This window comes from Aspergillus ochraceoroseus (genome assembly GCF_002846915.1).
Source record: "Aspergillus ochraceoroseus IBT 24754 chromosome Unknown P175scaffold_8, whole genome shotgun sequence".
Classification (NCBI taxonomy): domain Eukaryota; kingdom Fungi; phylum Ascomycota; class Eurotiomycetes; order Eurotiales; family Aspergillaceae; genus Aspergillus; species Aspergillus ochraceoroseus.
The window spans coordinates 1,430,038-1,444,252 of NW_024468483.1; the positions used below are offsets into that span (position 1 = coordinate 1,430,038).

Here is a 14,215-nt window from a genome sequence, read left to right on the forward strand (position 1 = left end):
TTATCGGGTGCCTCTAGATCACGGGACTTCGTGACCCGTGACGCGTTTCCTGCTCGTGTTGTTAAGAGCTGACAACAGCTGGGCTCAACCATTCTTAACTTTCATTCTTGATAGAATTGCTTGATTTCTTGTATTTGATTTTCTGTTCATATCATACGCCATGCCTGAATTAGCCGAAATTTATCGTGTGGTACATTTCATTCGCCTCCACCTGGTTGGCAAGACCCTTACCAAAGTCTCCACGCAACATGATGACATTGTCTATGGCAAAGTAGGCACGAGTGCCGCAGAGTTTCAGAAGGCGATGCAAGGAAAGACTATTGTTGGCGCAGGACAACAAGGGAAATACTTTTGGATCACCATGTCCTCCCCACCACATGTTGTAATGCATTTTGGCATGGCAGGTTGGCTCAAGATCCGAGATGCCGACACGTATTACTACCGAACGGAAAAGCCAGAGGACAAGCAGTGGCCTCCAAAGTACTGGAAATTTCTGCTGGAAACCGATGGCGATCCCAAGACAGAGGCCGCGTTTGTTGACTTCCGCAGGCTCGGTAGGATCCGCCTGGTGGATTGCCCGGCGGAAGAGATCCGGAATCATAGCCCTCTCAAGGAAAACGGCCCGGATCCCGTTGTCGACGAAGATCTTGTTACAGAGAAGTGGCTTGGGGACAAGCTTAAAAGCAGGAAGAAGCCCATCAAGGCGCTTCTTCTCGATCAGGAAAACATTAGTGGGATCGGAAATTGGATGGGGTCTGTGCTCCTCCACCCGGAACCTTGATCATAGTCTACGAGCTGACATTTGTCTAGAGATGAAATCTTATATCATGCTAAAATACACCCGGAACAGTACAGCAATACACTGACAGGGGACCAGATCAAACAGCTTCACTCCTCCATACATTATGTTTGCTCAACATCTGTCGATTTGTTGGCCGACTCGGACAAATTCCCGGAGGACTGGTTGTTCAAGCACCGATGGAGTAAAGGAAAGAAAAACAAAGCTTCTGCCTTGCCAAATGGAGAGAAAATCACATTCATTACTGTCGGTGGTAGGACAAGTGCTGTGGTTCCGAGTGTGCAGAAGAAGACTGGCCCTGTGGCAGGCGATGTGGATGAGGACGAAAGCAGTGGCGAGCGCGAGGTCAAGCGGAAGCGAACATCGCGCAAAAAGGAAGATACTGCGCCAAAGGCCAAGAAGGAAGAGCTCAAGTTGAAGAAGACGGAATCGAAGCCACAGAGCAAACCGCCCATCAAGTCGGAGGATAAGGATGAAAAAATTAAGACGGAAGGGGTGCCAACAAGACGGCGCTCAACGCGACTGGGAAAATAATCCGCGCGCTCCGCGCTCTTATTCTCACCCCCAGCTGCCTCCCCGCTCACAAAAGGGGTTCTGTAACGGTGGTGTGGTTTGTGGATTGGGTCAAACTCTCAGGCCATGCAACTTCGTATGAAAGACCTCGAAATTGTCAGTGCCGTGGGATACGTCCTTTAGCACTGCAAATGTAATGTTATCCCACCAGCCCCTAAATTCTTGCTCTTGTAAAACTTCTCGCCAACAGTCTGCCACGTCGTGGCTCGGGTTTGCGAAGACGCCGCAACCTAGGGCACCTAAAACCAAGCTTCGGTGGCGGTTGCGCGCAGCGACACGAAGTATCACACGCATCTTGTCTTTCATCAACAGCCGGTCTTCGGGGTATACATATCTGGCTGGCACCGTCCTCGTGTTCACAGCCGGACGTCGAAGAGCCGCTGCACTGATGACGCTGACGGCGGGGAGAAAATCGGGCCGTTGCAGGTCCATCATCCGGTGGTTATTGTCATAGCTTTCTCGAAAGATGACCACTTTTGGTGAATATATCGCCTCGCGTTCTTTCAGCGGATAGAAGCGCCTTTTGAGTGTCGCACTCAATGTGCTTCGGTAGCACAGCGCTTCTTCCTGAGCCATGGCCCCTGTTAGCCATCCCCCTCCCGGATTCTTTTCGCTGGCCATATTCAGTACACAGACAGGCGTGGTATCTCCACCGCTGGATGCGTATGCATTGGTGATCTGAATGGCCGTGTCGTAGGTATCTGCATCCACCACTTGGACTTCAGTGCTGAGGTTTGGAAAGAATCTTGAACTTAGCGGGGTATATCTTGATGGCAGACATTGATATCCCGTTGGGGGCGCATCGGGTCTGAGACGGAGAACCGTTGGAATCGCCTTTTGCGTTTCCTGGGCGGTAGATGTCAAGATGGCCTTGCTGTTCGTGGAGGCAGCGGCTGCATTCAACATTTTAGTGATTTTCCTTCTTGTGGCGTTGGATTATTGATCAATTCGAGGGTTTCTCGGGACCAAAATGGCCAAATACCCATCTGATATCGGTGACTCAGATGGATGAGCGCAGAGGTTGAGAGGCTGAAGCCTAGCGTGCCTACCTAGGCACACCACCGTGCAGCCTCGTATTCGAGGGGACGATCCCTCATCTCTCTTCGACTGGGGAATAGTAAGTAGGTCCTAATAATATAAAATCTACATTCCTTTCCAAGTCAATACTAGACAAGAACTATGATGATGTAAAGAAACCTATACTTGACTCTTGAGATTGTTGATCGCGATCCCGGCCGAGTCTCCGAGATCGGGAAGCTCAATGACTAACTAATCTTATCAAGATCCGCCCCGGTTCGCCACTGGGCCCCAGCGATCCGAAATCAGGCAGGGAAATGCTGAGCGAACCAATCCAACTACTATTCCAGGTGGGATCTGTGGAGTCATATAAACGTTAACGAACTATGGGGAAGGTGGAAGGGAATAATCCATCCTGAAAACCCGACGTTTATCCTCGATTTCGCCCCTCGCGATCTCTCTCCCCTGCCAGAACCCTCGTCCTCTGCCGTCTTCATCTCGAAAAAAAAAAAAAAAACAACCCAAAATGTCGTCCACCAAAACCCCCGTCCTGAGCCAGAATGCTCCCCCTCCCAGCCCGCTGATGTCCCAAGGAATCATCTGCAATGGCATGGTCTACTGCTCCGGCAGCCTGGGCCTCGATCCCAAGACCGGCCAATTCGTCCCAGGCGATGCTTCAGACAGAACGGTAATCCCGTGACACACCCCAATGATTTACAGACGGAATACAAAAGTCTAACCAAGTCGAAATAAAAATAAAAAATAAAAAATAATAGGTCCAAGCTCTACGGAATCTCGAACAAATCCTGCTGGCGGGAGGTAGCGACCTGAGCAAGGTGGTCAAAGTGACCATCTTCCTCTCCAGCATGGACCACTATGGAAAAGTCAACGAGGGCTATGCAAAGGTTTTCACCCATGATGTCAAACCGGTGAGGGCTTCCTTTTCTGTCTGGACCTTTTGGAAACAATGCGCTGACGAGAGACTGGACGACTACTTACTCGCTTCAGTGCCGGACTTGTGTGGCGGTTGCGAAGCTTCCCCTGGATGCCGAGGTGGAAATTGAGCTTGTTGCTTCGGTTTAATGACAATCGGCCCGAGGGGGTTGGGATATGAATGAATTCAATACGTTCCCCTCGCGCAGTACTCCGGATAGATTCAGCAAACTGAAAACGTAATTGGCTTGCCGTAGGCACTCGGGGTCAAAATTGATGTTGAAATGACGGGGGCTGGACTGCCTGCCTGCTCCCAATCGGTTCTATATTGACACATGGCATTTTCAAATTCTCACCCCAACATTCGGATATCAAGGCTAGCTATAGCTACGGAAGTACTCGACATAAGAGATCAAACTCCATTATTGAAACCACTATCCCCGTAGCCTTTCTATTATCTAACTCTTGTTCTATTGAGCTAAGAAAGTGTTATAGATCAAGTTATACATAAGAAACTATTCCGTACACACATACATACACACAATTACAACTTGGCAATCCCAAAGCCGTCCCGAGAGATTACTCCTAGCTTATCTTTGGTGATTTCTTGCAGATTCCTCGCCCCAGCCAGCGCCATTGTGCGGCTCAACTCGCGCTCCAATATATGCATCGCCGTCTCCACGCCCTCGCGGCCCTTATAAGCCAGCCCCCAAAGAGCTGGCCGCCCGACAAGGACAAAGTCAGCTCCGAGCGCAAGCGCCTTGAACACGGCTGTTCCAGATCGAATTCCGCCATCCAGAATGACGGGGATGCGTCCCTGGACTGCGGTAGCAATTTCGTCTAGTGCCTCGATGGTAGCGCAGGCGGCATCCAATTGCCGACCACCGTGGTTGGAAACAATAATTGCATCGGCCCCATGCTGAACGGCCAGCGCGGCATCTTCGCCCGTCATAATTCCCTTGAGGATGATTTTCATCTTGGTCACCGAACGAAGGAAGTTGATGGTTTGTGTCCAGGTCAAACTTGAGCTGTGCATCATGTTGCCCACGGAATCCCGCAATGCCTTTGCTTCGGCGGCCGTCCTTGCATTCATCAGGAGCCGGTTGACGCTTGGTTGGTTCTTGGCGCGCGTAGGTGGCGCTTTTTCGACGTTTGGCAACTCCATGCCCGGTGGCAACACCACCGCCTTTTTCCGTTCGGAGAGGCGGTTCCCCAGGACCGGGGTATCCACAGTAAGGACCAAGGCTTGATACCCAGCGGCTATCGATTTGAAGAAAATATTGTCAGCACAAATCTACCACTGGAAGTTCTGGGTTTGGGTTTGGGTTTGGGGGGGGCAAGAAGAGACCTTCAGCGCGACGGATCAATTGAACACTCTTCTGGGCGTCCGCGTGCAGATAGAGTTGCATCCAAAACGGAGGTGCTGGGATGCCATTATTCCCCTTCCCTTCTCTGGTCTTGGCAACATCCTCAAGCGATGTGGTGGATTGCGAAGAGAGGGTCAGGTTCAATCCCATGTTCACCGCAGCCCTCGCGACGTCGAGCTCGCCATCCCCGCCCGCGAGTCGCTGCATTGCACTCGGGGCGATGCCAATGGGCAGGCTAGTCTTGTGTCCCAAAATCTCAGTCGTCGTGTCGACCTCTGAAACATCTATGAGTACCCGAGGTCGGATGCACAGCCTATCCGGACCAAATTAGCGGCCAGGGAACAACCACAGGCAGAAACGCAACTGCATACCTGTCAAACGCCTTTTCGTTGCGAAGCAGGGCATTTTGTTCATCGGAGCCGGACGCATAGAATTCGTAGATGTGTTTCGGAAGATTCTCTCTGGCGAGGGCTTCCACCTCGTTCAAGGTGATCGGATCATTGGGTTGTGTACTTGGTCCTTCGGCCATCTTGATGCGCGGGTCCAGAACAGAATGGAGCTAGGTGGCCGTCAAGATTGAGCTACCTCATGGGGAAATTCATGTTTAAAAGCAATCCGCGTCACCGATGAAAAGGGAACGAAATGCAATTGTGTCATAAAACAACCATCGTAGTTCTAGATTGCTGAAAGAACCCCGATAAAGGTATGGTCAATTGTCGCCGACAACTTCCTCGGATCTCCACACGTGACTCCGAATGCGCTTCCCACCCACGGGACTTTGCTGTATATTCTCCACGATATGAGGCAAGACCTGCCTTGACTCCATCCGCCGCCAGGCTATAAGATCATCAGGCCACTGGACCTTTCTTGCCCAGCATCCTCCCGTCAGACCGCTACAATGTCCATCGCTAAAGCAAGAGTCCTCATTTTCGGCACCGGCGGTGTCGGCGCCATGGCGGCGTACGCCTTGGAGGTGGGGGGCAAAGCCGAAGTGACCGCCATTTTCCGTTCGAACTATCAAGCTGTGTCGCAGAGGGGTTTGAACATTGACTCGATCGAACATGGACATGATATCAAGGGCTTCCGGCCAACGCATAGTAAGTCTTGATTTGAGGGTGTGGGCGTTTTCTCTACGCTAGGGGTCCAGAACTAACCGAGTTTACTTTTTGACAGTCCGGAACACAGTCCCCAATGTGGTCACAGAGGGCCTTGCTCCCTATGACTACATCGTGGTCACCGCCAAGAACATCCCTGATGTTTCCCCTACGGTTGACGAGCTGATTGCGCCGGCTGTCACCCCCGGAAAGACCGGCATTGTTCTTTCCCAGAACGGCCTCAACATCGAAAAGCCCTTTATCGCCCGCTTCCCCTCAAACCCTATTATCAGCAGCGTGTCGATGATCGGCGCAACCGAGAAAGGACATGGGAACATTGTCCATGACGATGCCGACTCGCAAAAGATCGGTCCTTTCCATAACCCCAACATCCCACAGGATGTTGCGGAGGCCGCAGCACGCCAATACGTCGAAATCTACAACGGATGCGGCAAACTGGAGATTGTTTACGAACCGGATACCCCCAGGACCAGGTGGCGCAAGCTGGTCTACAACGCCAGCTTCAATTCGACCGCCGCTGTGCTGCGCATCGACACGGCGCGCATGCGGATGAGCGAGCACATCATCGATAACTTAATCCGGCCAATCATGCTCGAAATCATGGCCGCTGCGAAGGCCCAGGGTATTGAGCTGCCGTCGGAGCTGCCCGATATTTTGATCCGATGCGATCCTACCGACACAGCTTTCAAGCCCAGCATGTGTCAAGACGTCGAGAAGGGCAACTTTATTGAATTTGAAAACATCGTGGGCGAGCCGCTACGGGAAGGAGAGGCGAAAGGGGTGCCCATGCCCACACTGAAGACCATGTATGGCATCCTGAAGGGCGTGCAATTGAAGACGAAGGAAGCCAGAGGCTTGTGGAAGCCAGTGTTTGAGGAGGGGAACCCTTATCAATAAACAATCATTGCCGCTGGTAGACAATGCAATTCAATACAGATCTTATCCGGAGTAATAACTCTCTCTCTCTCTCTCTCTCATCATAGGTTGAGGGAAGTTCGGTAGATATGCCACGAAACCACGCCTAGATAGACCCGAAACTCAACATGTATATATATATATATATATAGATATAGATATAGATATAGATATGGCCGGGTGAATTTATATGATAAAGCAGATATTAGGCTAGATTTTCCAGCCAAGTTATGACCATAAAGAAAACAATGACAAATATTTCAATTTAATCGAAACCTTTGTTTGAATGAACTGAGGTTATACAAGACGAGACGCAGCTGTAGTAGTAGTAGTAGTAGTAGTAGTAGGCTCAAACCACCTCAAGTAGCAACGATCATACCGAATTTACCAGGCAGACAATTGTTTTTTTTTTTTTTTTGGAAATATTCTGTGATGATTTTTGTAAAGCTGATATCATATTTAAAACAAATGAGGAACTTGTGTGTGGCGTCCACTATGTACACCAATTGGGGGAAAAAAAAAAAAAAAAAAAAAAAAAAAAAACAAAAACAAAATTACAACCGCGAGACAGCTCCGTTCAAGCCCTTGATCACTTCGGCAGCAGCGCGCTCGCCACTTCGGATCGCACCCTCCATATAACCCTTCCATTCACCCGCTGTCTCGGTACCAGCAAAGTGGATGTCGCCGCAGCTGTCGCGCAGGGCGTCGCCTCCCAGCGTGGCGAGCACGCCGGGGGTCATGGACGTCGACGGGCAACCCCACCCGGCCCACTGGTCCTGCACCCATTCGTACATGACCAGCTCGATGAACTTCTCTTGCAGGTTGGACACGCCAAACAGCTTTTCCAACTGGGCGAGCAGCTGCTGTTCGCGCTCCTTGGCGGACAGCGCGGCCCAGGCGCGGCCAAAGTCCGCGGCCATGAAGCAGGTCAGGACGTACTTCTGGTCAGCGGGGCTGGAGGTGTCGCGAACCACACTGGCGGGACCGGTGTAGGACTGGGCCAGGCCGCAGAAACCACGCTCAATCCAGAATGGGGCGCTGAACACCATCATGGCCTTGGTGTAGTACCCGTAGGTGGTAGATTCAATCCACATCTGCTTGGCTGGGGGCAGCTTGGGGTAAAAGGTGATGTTCTTGAGGGCAGGGGTTGGGACGGTCGTGATCAGTTTGCGAGCGGCATACACGACCCCGCCGGCCTGGACCTTGAGCGATCGATCGACATTCTGGATGACAGTATCCACGGGGCAAGAGAGGCGAACAACCTTCTCTGGAAGGTCCGAGGCAAGCCCCAGAGAGAAGAACTGAGTACCCTGGCGGATGCGGAGATGTTGGCCACCACCCTTGCGATCGGATCGCATCTGCAACAGACCACCGCCGGATTTGCAGTAGTTCAGGAAGAAGAGAGCGGACATATCACGGGGGTCCTGGCCGAGCATTGCCCGGGTCCAGACCGTAGCGGTGGCAACGGCAGCGTCATCGGCTCCACTGGCACGCAGGTAGGCCTCGAAAGTGAGGGAGTCAAGGGTGTTGTCATTGGGCCTCCAAGCGTCAAGGGCCTGGCAGTCCGCCTCGCACTTGTCACGAATGAACGCGATATGAGCACGAGTTGCTGCGTCGAACTAATAATTTTTTTTTTTTTTTCAAGGTCAGTCGAAAGCTCCCCAAGGAAGGAAGAAAATTTTGGGGGGGGGGGAATTACGTTAGGCAAGTCGCCATAAGTAAAAGGCGAGCAGCTTCCATCAAAGTCCTGCAAAACAACATCGCCTTGCGTATTCTGTTCGATCAGGTCGGCGCCGTAGCGTTTGGCGAGACCGTAAACTTTTTGCTGGTCCACGTCGTTGATCCAAGCAGCGCCAAGTTCAACGACGCCCTTGTCCTGCAGCGGCTGGCTCCAGGTCTTGCCTCCAACGCGGTCTCGTGCTTCGAGAACAACACACGAGAGTCCTGCGCGCAGAACCTCATGCGCCGCCGACAAACCGGCGAGACCAGCGCCGACAATGACAACGTCAACCGTCTCCGTAGCCTGGGGGAGGGAGGGAGGGAGCGACGGTTCTGGGATGGCGACAACGGCATCAATCTCAACCAGCCATGATGCGATAGCAAGCTGGGTGACCGGAACCAGCGTAATAGCCGGCCGGTGACCGGCGAGGAACCGCTGGATGTGGCGAGTATGCTTGCGGTTGGAGGGGTCGTAGTTGACAATCAGGACGTTCAGCTTGACGATATCCTTGATGGAGGCTCCCGCGGCAATGATGATCTTCCGCAGGTTCAGAAGAGCCAAATGGATCTGGGATTCGTAGTCGTTGGGCACAGCACCGTCCTTGGTCGTTCCGGGCTGGCCGGAGATGTGCAGCAGCTTTCCTGCTGGGCTCACCGTCGCGGCGGCATGGTAGGCGCTGGCGGTGCTCGCAATGTCCACAGACTTGACGCTTGGAGCCATCTCGAACCAGAAAGTAGAAGGCAAATTGTGAGATGGAGTTGGGAAGAGGAAGAAACCAGCTCGAAGACAGCTCGAAGACGGCTAATAAACAAAACCGCCGCCCCACAGCTTATCACCAGAATTCGCTGCTCGACAGCTCTATCTCGTCAACGTAAAATGCGTGCCAACGTTGGTTCGCCGTACTTTCCGGATATCCCGTTTCCCAGGATTTGGATGCTTACGTTAAGTCCATGACCAACTGCGAAAAAACTTGAGGATAGCCGGATGGCAAGTCACCGCGGCTGTGGTCCAGAGCGTCGCTTGAGGTTGCCGCACTGCATCGCCCGCCACCAACGCTCTCTCTCTCTCTCTCTCTCTCTCTCCACCCCGTCCCCCCAAAAAACGCGAGGAAAAGAGGCCTATCTCGGAAAGTCGCTCAGTTGTCCGTTCGCAGCGTCCGTTCTCCGCGTCCGTGGGTGATAGATATATTGGCTGCGTCGAGTCCAAAGTGCAATCACCGCTACCTAGGCATTTATCGTCCGTCTTTCTTCCTATCCCACCTTCCCATCTGAACCAATGGCGGGCCATTCCTTGCGAGACTCCTCCCTTCTGATCGGGCAGAACCTGATCGGTGGCAACTGGGTTGATTCGGCTTCGGGGAAGCGCTTCGATGTGTACGGTATGTCGGGAAGGTGATCGAATGTCTATGGCCTGACTGACAGATTTGGCACAAAAGACCCTGCGACAAATGAGGTGATCGGATCATGCCCCGAATCCATTGCTCAAGACGCCGAGCAGGCGATTGACGCCGCCTCCGCTGCTATGCCGCACTGGCGGAATCTCACCGGGCGCGAACGCTCCAACATTCTCCGCCGCTGGTACGACTTGGTCAAGGAGAACTGTGATGACTTGGCCACTTTGATTAGCTGGGAAAATGGAAAGGCCAGCGGGGATGCCGTGGGTGAAGTCAACTTCTCCGCAAGCTTCCTCGAGTGGTTTTCTGAGGAGGCCGCCCGTGTATATGGCGATGTCATTCCCCACAGCGCACGGGGATTCCGAGTGGCAGTGGTCAAGGAACCCGTTGGCGTATGCGGCCTGATTACTCCGTATGTCTCTCTCTCTCTCTCTCTCTCTCTCTCTCTCTCTCTCTCTCTCTCTCTCTCTCTCTCTCTCTCTGTCTGGTTCCTCCCTTGTCTCTCTGCTAGCAACACGAAACTGATAGACCGGTGTGTTCCCCAGATGGAATTTCCCTGGTGCGATGATTGCCCGAAAGCTGGGCCCAGCTCTTGCGGCCGGTTGCGCGGTAGTCCTCAAGCCTGCCGGCGAAACTCCTTTCACTGCCAACGCCTTCATTCGCCTTGCCGAGAGAGCGGGAGTGCCCAAGGGCGTCATCAATATTGTGCATGCGGCAGACAACACTCCAGAGATCGGCCAGGTTCTGTGCTCGTCCAGCAAAATCCGTAAAATCTCATTCACTGGCTCCACCCGGGTCGGCCGCATTCTCATGAAGCAATCCAGCGACACGGTCAAGAAGCTCAGTCTCGAGCTCGGCGGCAACGCCCCGTTCATTGTGTTCGACGACGCAGATATCAACCTCGCCATCCAAGGCGTAATAGCCTCCAAGTTCAAGGTCACGGGGCAGACTTGCGTCTGTGCGAACCGGATTTACGTTCAAAGCGGCATCTACGCCGACTTTGTTCGCAAATTGGCGGCCGCCGTGAGTGCTTTCAAAGTTGGCAATGCCATTGACCCGGCCGTGACGCATGGACCTTTGATCAATGCCTCGGCCGTAAACCGGGTCGCAGAGCTTGTCGAGGATGCAGTGACGAAAGGCGCCCAGGTCGTGGCAGGCGGCAAGCGAATTCCGTCCCTAGGTAGGAAGCCCCTTTCTCTCTAGTCTGGTTTCAACGAACTAATCGAAATCATTCTAGGTCCCGCGTTTTACGAGCCCACCGTGCTGACCGGCATCACGGGGGATATGCGCATTATCAACGAAGAGATCTTTGGGCCTGTGGCTGCCATTCAACAGTTCACTTCCGAGGAAGAGGTGATTGAGTCTGCAAACGACTGCGATGTTGGCCTGGCCGCGTACGTGTTCACCGAGCAGGTCAGCCGTGCCACCCGTGTATCCGAAACTTTGCACTCGGGCATGGTCGCCGTGAACACGGGTGTTATTTCCGTTGCTTCTGCACCGTACGTTCTCTACCCCTCCTGCTTTAATGTTAATGAGAATTCGTTCTGACCCTGCTATCTAGATTTGGTGGTATTAAGCAATCTGGCGTTGGCCGAGAGGGAAGCAAGTACGGAATGGATGATTATATGCAAATGAAGACGATCGTGATGGGGAATGTCAACGTTGCCCACCGGGCGTCCATTTAAACTAAAAAATGTGTATATATATATATATATCTCTCTCTCTCTCTCAACTTGATTCAATTACCTAGGATTTAAGATTCCTCCTCGGCGGCATAGTTATGTGATGGGAGAATTTCAAGACAAATGCTTTTTTTTTTTTCTCTCCGATTATATTAAAAGGGACAGTGTGACGCGGGATATAAAAAGATATACACTCAAAATCATACCCCTAACTTAACATCAAGTGTGCGTTCGTACGATGGACTTCTATCCGCCATTGACTAGTTATTCGGTTGCTTGCCCCCGTGCCGTTCTGCCAAACTCGGGTCAGGATATTGATCCCAGTTCGCACGGCTGCAATCCCGTACATTTCGACCTGCTCATACCATGCTTTAAACCGATCCTGCAGGTGTTCATCAAATGCCTCACTCGCAGCTACGAAAGCAGGCCAATACAGCGGTGCCGCCAAACAATCAGTATTGGCTTTGATTTTCTCAATGGCCTCGATACAGTCGAGCACGGATTCAATGTATTGGTGCAGATAGCGATGTCCCACCAGCCGTATGTGCTGCGCGAAGTATATGACTAGGGCATGATGGAAAGCACGCGCAGTTCTACGAATGATTTCCGAGCTCGCACTCATCTCGTCCCCGAGGCACTTCTTGAGTTCCAGCTCCAGGGGCCAGTCCATAATGGCACTTTCAAGCCGGTCACATTCCCGGGCGAGCCCATCCGGAATCATTGTCATTCCACTTGTTTCTCGGGCATCCGTTACCGCGTCTATCAACTCGGTGGTTTTACTTAATAGGATTAGTAAATGATGTGGCACACCATATATACATTCGTATGTGCTCATGTGAGAGTCGGATTCTGGGGACGGATGCGAGTTGGGTGAGTCTGAAGCGCCCCTACTAATGTCGGTGGAATATGTTTGCGATAATTCTGGGATGGCAAGCTGGATGGAAGTGGACCGACAGGGCATTGCCTTTTGACTCCTCGTGGCCGTGCTTTCGTATATGGTTCGTAAGTAGACGTAAATTCGGTGAAGGGACCGCGCTTTGGGTGAGTAATTTACTTTCCAATTTCGCGCCATTTTAATAAAGTGAAAAGCGCCGTCCAAGTGAACACTGCAGGTGCTTGTGTCCCCCGACATTACCTAGCAGAAAATTTAGACCAACGTTGTTAAAAAAGGAGACTTCTTCTTCTTACATTGATCGAGATCATCGATAGCATGGTGGCAAGGAAATCCTTATACTTGGGCCGGGGTTCATGCCCAAAGCTGCGCTCCACCGAGTCTTTCAGGAGTCGGATGGTTTTCCCTCGGAATAACATACCCTTGTTTGCCCATCGCGCAGCTTCCTCCTCGCATCCACGTGACCCGTTATCATTCGACAGGATAAAGGCGCTGATGGACAACAATGCATTTCGGAGAGCGTCTTGGATGTTTGACGTCGAGCCGTCCACGTTCATCTGGCCAATGCTTTGAAGGGCCCGTGGAAGATGGATTTTTTGCCAGGGGCTCTTCATGTTGTCTATCACGCAGAAGAGCCGCACGACACGATGCATATAATGGTGCATCAAAAACTGCTCCATGGGAGACAGGTATGCTGGAGACGGACTGTAGATTATAGTTCCGCCGTCTTCCGAGCGGTAGTGTCGGGGGGTAACGCGCGCTACCTTTTTTTGTTCTGAATTATTGTCCGGGGGTTTATGAGATGTTTCCTGTGCTCCTCTTCGGGCGGCAAAGTCTGGGGACAGTTCTGGCAACAGGAGAGTGTCAAATGCATCTTGAAGCGCTGTATCATCCTCACTGGGGTACAACAACGCATTGAGGCTGTCCAAGGTCTCGGGAGGGAGGACAGAGTCGGTAAGACTTGGATTGACGGTAGAGGGCAGTGGCTCACAGATGGAGGGTGACTCGGGATCGAAAGTGGTGTGACTCAGCAAAGCTTCAGTGGACGAATCACGACGGGAAGAAGAGGTATCAAAGACACCAAAATTATGGACGACCAGGGTCTCTGGTAAGCCGGAGGAATCGCTCTTCCGCCCTGGTTCCAAGTCGTCGATGGTGCTTAGAATACGGTCGAGTTGGTCCTCATTCAGAGGGCGTCGGTACGATTCTAGGCAGCTTAGCGATGGACGCTAGCCCCCGGGGCAGAAGAAGGGATTTGGGGGGGGGGGGGGGGGGGAGCACAGCATACCAAAGGGGATTTGACTCCTCTGTGATCGACCGCGGGACAAATCTAGGGGATCTCCATAAGACTTGGTGTTGTTCCCTTGCTCTGGGGGCAGCCAGTGGAGCCGGACCCCATAGCCCGCACAGTCGAGTCTCTTGGTCATACATTGCGTGCAGACGGGCCTCGTCTCATCGCATTTGACCTTCCTTGTACGACACGTCCAGCAGCCTGTGAACGTCTTGCTATGTTTGCGAGGAGGTTTGCAACCAAGCATTGCGTTACAGGTTTTCGCCGTGAGTTGCCGTATGTGGATTTCCAGAGGGTGCAAAGGTGTTTATAACGTCTTCATCGCAGATGTGGAGAGAGGTGACTGACATTGGAGGTTAAGAATGGGGGAAGACAGGAAGCCCAGAGCGACGTCAAGTGACAGCGATTGGGGCCTTATCGCCAGCGCTTGTTTTTACCGATCTCGGCCTGGGGATCGTGGATTAGTCAGAGAAGACTTCAACCATCCCCCACACAGGAGGAAGAACTATGTTGAAGTT

At 52.3% G+C, this 14,215-nt stretch overlaps 8 protein-coding genes across 8 annotated transcripts; 4 read left to right on the forward strand and 4 right to left on the reverse strand.

Moving 5' to 3' along the window:
- The first annotated feature begins 93 nt into the window (after nt 1–93).
- P175DRAFT_0504326 (putative formamidopyrimidine-DNA glycosylase) lies at nt 94–898 on the forward strand. The gene has a single exon (XM_040897835.1). It carries the CDS (start codon nt 161–163, stop codon nt 779–781), a length of 621 nt encoding a protein of 206 aa, XP_040749796.1. The 5' UTR covers nt 94–160; the 3' UTR covers nt 782–898.
- A 525-nt stretch (nt 899–1,423) lies between these two features.
- P175DRAFT_0511825 (uncharacterized protein) lies at nt 1,424–2,803 on the reverse strand (the record flags this gene model as incomplete). The annotated part of the gene is made up of 2 exons (XM_040898620.1): nt 1,424–2,246; nt 2,775–2,803. 2 exons carry the CDS (start codon nt 2,801–2,803, stop codon nt 1,424–1,426), a joined length of 852 nt encoding a protein of 283 aa, XP_040749797.1.
- On the forward strand, nt 2,452–3,669 carry P175DRAFT_0367674 (uncharacterized protein). Its single transcript, XM_040892936.1, has 4 exons — nt 2,452–2,489; nt 2,656–3,077; nt 3,166–3,318; nt 3,398–3,669. The coding sequence occupies exons 2-4, from the start codon at nt 2,916–2,918 to the stop codon at nt 3,470–3,472; spliced, it is 390 nt and encodes a 129-aa protein (XP_040749798.1). The 5' UTR covers nt 2,452–2,489; nt 2,656–2,915; the 3' UTR covers nt 3,473–3,669.
- A 94-nt stretch (nt 3,670–3,763) lies between these two features.
- On the reverse strand, nt 3,764–5,353 carry P175DRAFT_0560298 (alpha-hydroxy acid oxidase). The gene is made up of 3 exons (XM_040900972.1): nt 5,061–5,353; nt 4,671–5,002; nt 3,764–4,582 (listed from the first exon to the last, which is right to left on the reverse strand). Exons 1-3 carry the CDS (start codon nt 5,216–5,218, stop codon nt 3,867–3,869), a joined length of 1,206 nt encoding a protein of 401 aa, XP_040749799.1. The 5' UTR covers nt 5,219–5,353; the 3' UTR covers nt 3,764–3,866.
- Nucleotides 5,190–6,885, forward strand: P175DRAFT_0504333 (ketopantoate reductase family protein). Its single transcript, XM_040897836.1, has 2 exons — nt 5,190–5,786; nt 5,863–6,885. The coding sequence occupies exons 1-2, from the start codon at nt 5,588–5,590 to the stop codon at nt 6,699–6,701; spliced, it is 1,038 nt and encodes a 345-aa protein (XP_040749800.1). The 5' UTR covers nt 5,190–5,587; the 3' UTR covers nt 6,702–6,885.
- Nucleotides 6,886–7,238: 353 nt separating this feature from the next.
- On the reverse strand, nt 7,239–9,580 carry P175DRAFT_0465442 (putative flavin-containing amine oxidase). The gene is made up of 2 exons (XM_040894873.1): nt 8,419–9,580; nt 7,239–8,338 (listed from the first exon to the last, which is right to left on the reverse strand). The coding sequence occupies exons 1-2, from the start codon at nt 9,157–9,159 to the stop codon at nt 7,274–7,276; spliced, it is 1,806 nt and encodes a 601-aa protein (XP_040749801.1). The 5' UTR covers nt 9,160–9,580; the 3' UTR covers nt 7,239–7,273.
- A 134-nt stretch (nt 9,581–9,714) lies between these two features.
- Nucleotides 9,715–11,545, forward strand: P175DRAFT_0485964 (NAD-dependent succinate-semialdehyde dehydrogenase; the record flags this gene model as incomplete). The annotated part of the gene is made up of 5 exons (XM_040895611.1): nt 9,715–9,817; nt 9,875–10,244; nt 10,378–11,012; nt 11,070–11,331; nt 11,394–11,545. The coding sequence occupies 5 exons, from the start codon at nt 9,715–9,717 to the stop codon at nt 11,515–11,517; spliced, it is 1,494 nt and encodes a 497-aa protein (XP_040749802.1). The 3' UTR covers nt 11,518–11,545.
- An 8-nt stretch (nt 11,546–11,553) lies between these two features.
- Nucleotides 11,554–14,047, reverse strand: P175DRAFT_0465447 (Zn(II)2Cys6 transcription factor). The gene is made up of 3 exons (XM_040894874.1): nt 13,695–14,047; nt 12,703–13,613; nt 11,554–12,649 (listed from the first exon to the last, which is right to left on the reverse strand). The coding sequence occupies exons 1-3, from the start codon at nt 13,942–13,944 to the stop codon at nt 11,723–11,725; spliced, it is 2,088 nt and encodes a 695-aa protein (XP_040749803.1). The 5' UTR covers nt 13,945–14,047; the 3' UTR covers nt 11,554–11,722.
- Nucleotides 14,048–14,215: the final 168 nt, after the last annotated feature.